The 5,320-nt window shown below is 40.3% G+C and overlaps 1 protein-coding gene across 1 annotated transcript; it reads left to right on the top strand.

The window, feature by feature from the left end:
* The first annotated feature begins 499 nt into the window (after positions 1–499).
* LOC108436081 (cocaine- and amphetamine-regulated transcript protein-like) lies at positions 500–3,204 on the top strand. Its single transcript, XM_017712307.2, has 3 exons — positions 500–697; positions 1,928–2,011; positions 2,887–3,204. The coding sequence occupies exons 1-3, from the start codon at positions 572–574 to the stop codon at positions 2,992–2,994; spliced, it is 318 nt and encodes a 105-aa protein (XP_017567796.1). The 5' UTR covers positions 500–571; the 3' UTR covers positions 2,995–3,204.
* The last annotated feature ends 2,116 nt before the right edge of the window (positions 3,205–5,320 follow it).

Genomic DNA, 5,320 nt, shown 5'->3' with positions numbered 1-5,320 from the left:
TTTTGTTCGAACAGCAGCGATATATTTATTTTCCATATGAGTGTGGAGACTTGTAGTTGACATTCCATCCTTTTCTCTGCACAGGAGAAAAGAAGGGATATCTTCTCATTTTTAAAGCAATTTTAAATGTGAAAATCTACGTTTTTTAAAATGGTTTTATAGTTTTCTTGTCATAGCAGGTCTGTTTCAGCTTGCAAAAAGTCTGTAGAAACACAAGATATTAGGATATTTTAATCAATACTTTAATGTAACTTAAATTTACTCATTTTACATAAAGAAACAAAAATCAATGTGCTGTTGACCAGAAACAAACTTAATGATTTTAGTTATATGTGTAAGTGGGAACACCGTAAAGCAGGCTTATCCGAGACAGTACTGTATTCAGTACAACCAATCCGAGCAAAGGAGGGCGGGTTCTGTCTGAAAACGGGTGAGGAAAAAACTGAGACGTTTAACTGTAAGTTAATCTACTTAATGTGTTGTAGTTTCTCATTAAACCCACTCATTCATGCAGAAGCTGGAGAGCAGTGGCTGCGGACACACCTGAGATTAGCTGCGAGGAATCAGAGCCATGACCAGGGCTGAGGGCATCTCACTCACTCTGTGGGTTTTCCTCCTCATCATTATCTCCAGAGCCACTCTCATAGACGCGAGTTCAGAGAAATCGGGGGACCAAAGTGAAGAGAAGCGAGAGCTGGTGGGTAGATGAGCCATTATACCTGAGTTCAGTGTTCATCCCTTTACAGCTCTGTTATTCTGATTTAAGATAAAAGCTTTAACATAGTCCATAGCTCTAGAACAGGGTCCCTTGTCCTGTGCAATCTAATGCTTTTCCTGCTTTAACATGCCTGACTCAAGCTGCAGAGCCCTTAATAAGGGTAAAAGGGGGCTAAAGGGAAGCAGGAAAAGGGCTAAAATATGCACTAAGGAGTTCGTTCAGGGGCGGCACGGTGGCGTGGTGGGTAGCGCTGTCGCCTCACAGCGAGGAGGGCCTGGGTTCGATTCCCTGGCCGGGTGACCAGGGTCCTCTCTGTGTGGAGTTTGCATGTTCTCCCCGTGTCTGCGTGGGTTTCCTCCGGGTTCTCCGGAGTCCAAAGACATGCAGTCAGGCCAATTGGACGTGCTAAATTGCCCCTAGGTGTGAGTGACTGTCTGTGTCTGTCTGTCTGCCCTGCGATGGCCTGGCGACCCATCCAGGGTGTATCCTGCCTTCCGCCCGAAGACTGCTGGGATAGGCTCCAGCACCCCCCTGCGACCCTGACGGAGAAGCGGCTTAGATGGATGGATGGAGTTCGTTCAGGAGCACAATATGAAAACATTTCTCTGCACGTGGTTCTTCAAGAGTTCTTTATCAAAGGAAGTGGTCCTCTATAGATCTATGATTTCATGCTTGAATGGTTCTTGGCATGGTGAAATGGTGCCTCAGATTGATGAAGAATGTGTATATGGTTCTGTGTACAGCCTTTTGGAAAATGGTTCTGTGTAGCAACAAAAATAGTTCTTTTGTTGTTATGATGTCAAGCTTGTAGCAATAAAAGAATAGTTTTTGGTTCCATATAGAACCATAAAAAACACACACTTCATCAATCTGATAAATGGTTTTATATAGCACTTATGGTTCTACAGAACCATTCTGTTTACTAAAGCACCCTTAAAGAGACATCTTAAAGACATCTTTAAGCATGTAGGTGAATTAACAATTGGCTGCGGTAAAGTCACTCACATGTACAATAAACAGTGGCTTCTAATAGTTTCTGTTGGTATTAATTGGATTCTAAACTGGAGCTAAAACCATCTGAAATTAAATTTTCAATCACAAGAACTGGAGTGTTTGGTGTCCACTGACTTTTCCCAGAGGAGGTGACCAACATGTCCATTGGTCACAAGACCACCATACAGTTAACTCAGTTTGGATCTTTACTTGCAGCTTGGAGTCCTACAGAAAGTGCTGGAAAAGTTGCAGAACAGAAGAACTGTAACATGGGAGAGAAAACACAGCCGCCTGCCAGAAGTAGGTTTTAAGCACAGCACACTTACTCACTCACTCATTCACTCACTGACTCACTCACACATATACACACACATTTACAGTGTGTCCAAAAGTTTAAAGACACCTGCTCATCCAAAATTTGTTTTAAAATCAAGGGTGTTAATAGAGAATTTGTCCCTCTTTGCTACAGTAACAGTAACAGGCTATTCTCGTCTGGGAAGAGTCTACACATAGATAACAGAATGTTGTTGTGAGGATTTGATTGCATTCAGTCACAAGAGCATTAGTGATCTCAGTCACTGATATTGGATTATCAGCTCTGGGTCACATCCGCCTCTCCGGGTCATTCCCAAGGTATTGGATGCAGCTCTGTCACTCCAAAGAACGCAGTTCCACGGCTCTTGTCAACACTTAGCATTAATCACGGTGATCTTAGGTTCATGCGTGGCTGTTCCAATGTCTCAGTCTGATGCTTTTCTATGGAGATTATACAAACTGTGTGTGTGCAGTTGAACACCAAACTGGAGTTTCTAGATACTTTGGATCTATGTAGTCATATATATTCTTATAAAACAAGCCTCGCATCTCAGAAAGGATGAAACTGATTACAGTGGATTTTAAACTACAATCTAAAAATGTGTACAGTGAAATGAAGGTGGCAGAAAAAGTCCAAGCCAGGAAAAATGTCACAGTCACTGTTATAAAACGAACAAACAAAAAGACTGTGACTTGCCTGCAAGTACAGCTATTTTGTAGGGAAATTGACTTGGGTGACATCTAGTGGTAAAAACTAGTACTCTAAATTTGTTTTAAGTACTTTGATGTACTCATTATTGTTATTTAATTAACAACACATTTATTTTCCTCATAGTAACTTCTTCTCTGTCCTTTTCCAGTGTAACATTGGGGATTTCTGTACAGTGAAGAAAGGCTCTCGATTTGGTCAGCTCTGCGACTGTCCACGAGGATCTAAGTGCAATCTGTTCTTCCTGAAATGTTTGTGAATGCAAGATTAAATAAAAAACTTTAGCTCTTGCTGCTTAAGATTTTGTAATTCAGGAATGAACTATTAGGTAGAGTCACTGATATCTGTAAATCTACAGTTATGTTTTAAATTATCTTTTGTAAACATGTTTTATATCAATTTAACAGATTTCTATGAACATGTACATATGTAAAGTTGCTATTTTTTTGAATAAATACATTTATGAGTGTTGAAGGTGTGATTATTGTGTGTCTTGTCCACGTTTTACATAAGCATTTGAAGTTCCACCATGTAACTCAAGGCTTGAAGTTGAGCAGCTGTTTTTGACCAGCTGTATGAAGGGAGTTAACTTATATAGTGCAAGGACTCACAGACAGAGCACATGAGTGCTCTCAGTCTACAAGGGCAGATAATTATTTAATGGGGAATTTTATACATTTTTTGTGAAACCCAAAGGTTGAGATGTAAACATTCAGTAATTCAGAGTGGTTTGATGTGAAGCGGCTTAGAAAATGGATGGATGGATGGATGGCTAACTGTAGAGAAACTTACCAAATCAGATGTCTTTATAGTTGTTACATGAACTTGAGGGCATAAGGCCTACAACACAATTTTATGTGTTAAGCAATTTCATTTACTATGCGAAAACACCAAAGAAACGGCATGTGTGTTCTGAAATATACATAACATTAAAACCTGATCTCAGTACTAATGTAAATTAATGTGCAATGTTTCTTTTATGGTATTGCATATATATATATATATATATATATATATATATATATATATACAGTACTGTGCAAAAGTGCACCCAATACACAATTTTACACCCTATTTATTTGTGTAGTTTATGTTTATTTGCTGAGAAAACTGTTAATATTTGAATAAACAAAATGTATAGAATATTAATTAATAATGATTTTATATATATATATATATATATATATATATATATATATATATATATGTGTGTGTGTGTGTGTGTGTGTGTGTGTGTGTGTGTGTGTGTAAATATATATTATATTAAATAGTATATATAATTCATAAATAGTGATTTTCTGGATGTTAGTGTGTTTGTTTAACTATTTTCAAAAATCTCCTCGAGGAATCCCAGTATTACAGTATTATATGTAGTTAAAAAGCAACTCCTGGTTTGACCAATCAGTGCTTCATTAAATTGTAATTGATGTAATTGATGATATTAACAAGTTCCTGTGGTGGCTGTGAAGGTGTCAAGGAAAAATATGTAAAGAAATTCTTGTGACTTTTTATTGTTTTTATGTTTATTTGAATTATGAATATGACTTTATTCTAATGTATATTGTGATAAACTCACTGCTGAGGTAAGTTGTTTAAAAACTTACTTAGATGCCTAAAACTTTCATACAGTGCTGTATATATAATATAATATAATATATTCACATTTTATCTGGTTTACTTAATGGATTTGTATAAGGAGCTAAAGAGAAGGTCCTACATCTATATTAAAAATATAATGATGATGATTATTATTATTATTATTATTAGGCATCCATCCATCCATCCATCCATCCATCCATCCATCCATCCATCCATCCATCCATCCATCCATCCATCATCTTCCGCTTCTCCGGGGTTCGGGTCGCGGGGGCAGCATCCTGAGCAATGAGGCCCAGACCTCCCTTTCCCCAGCCACTTCCACTAGCTCCCTGGGAGGGATTCCGAGGCGCTCCCAGGCCAGCTGGGCGATATAGTCACGCCAGCGTGTCCTGGGTCTTCCCCGGGGTCTCCTCCCCGGTGGACTTGCCTGTGGAGATGCCCGAACCACCTCAACTGGCTCCTCTCGACGTGGAGAAGCAGCGGCTCTACTTTGAGTCCCTCCCGGATGACCGAACTTCTCACCCTATCTCTAAGGGAGAGTCCAGCCACCCTGCGGAGGAAACTCATTTCGGCCGCTTGTATTCGCGATCTCGTTCTTTCGGTCATTACCCAAAGCTCATGACCATAGGTGAGGGTGGGAACGTAGATCGACCAGTAAATCGAGAGCCTTGCCTTATGGCTCAGCTCTTTCTTTACCACAACAGACCGGTAAAGAGCCCGCATCACTGCTGACCCAGCACCAATCCGCCTGTCAATCTCCCGCTCCCTTGTACCATCACTCGTGAACAAGACCCCGAGATACTTAAACTCCTCCACTTGAGGCAAGAGCTCATCCCCGACCCAGAGAGGGCTCTCCACCCTTTCCCGCGTGAGAACCATGACCTCGGATTTGGAGGTACTGATCCTCATCCCGGCCGCTTCACACTCGGCTGCAAACCGATCCAGTGAAAGCTGAAGTTCACGGCTTGATGTACCCAATAGGACCA

The sequence above is a fragment of the Pygocentrus nattereri genome, chromosome 3, assembly GCF_015220715.1.
Source record: "Pygocentrus nattereri isolate fPygNat1 chromosome 3, fPygNat1.pri, whole genome shotgun sequence".
NCBI classification, from domain to species: domain Eukaryota; kingdom Metazoa; phylum Chordata; class Actinopteri; order Characiformes; family Serrasalmidae; genus Pygocentrus; species Pygocentrus nattereri.
This window is presented reverse-complemented; position numbering and strand designations above follow the sequence as displayed.

Excerpts from the sequence above, each read along its gene's own strand:
- LOC108436081 (XM_017712307.2), top strand. The coding sequence starts at position 572 with ATGACCAGGGCTGAGGGCATCTCACTCACTCTGTGGGTTTTCCTCCTC. Across the intron at positions 698-1,927 it reads GTGAAGAGAAGCGAGAGCTG|CTTGGAGTCCTACAGAAAGT; the intron begins GTGGGTAGATGA and ends CTTTACTTGCAG. Across the intron at positions 2,012-2,886 it reads AACACAGCCGCCTGCCAGAA|TGTAACATTGGGGATTTCTG; the intron begins GTAGGTTTTAAG and ends GTCCTTTTCCAG.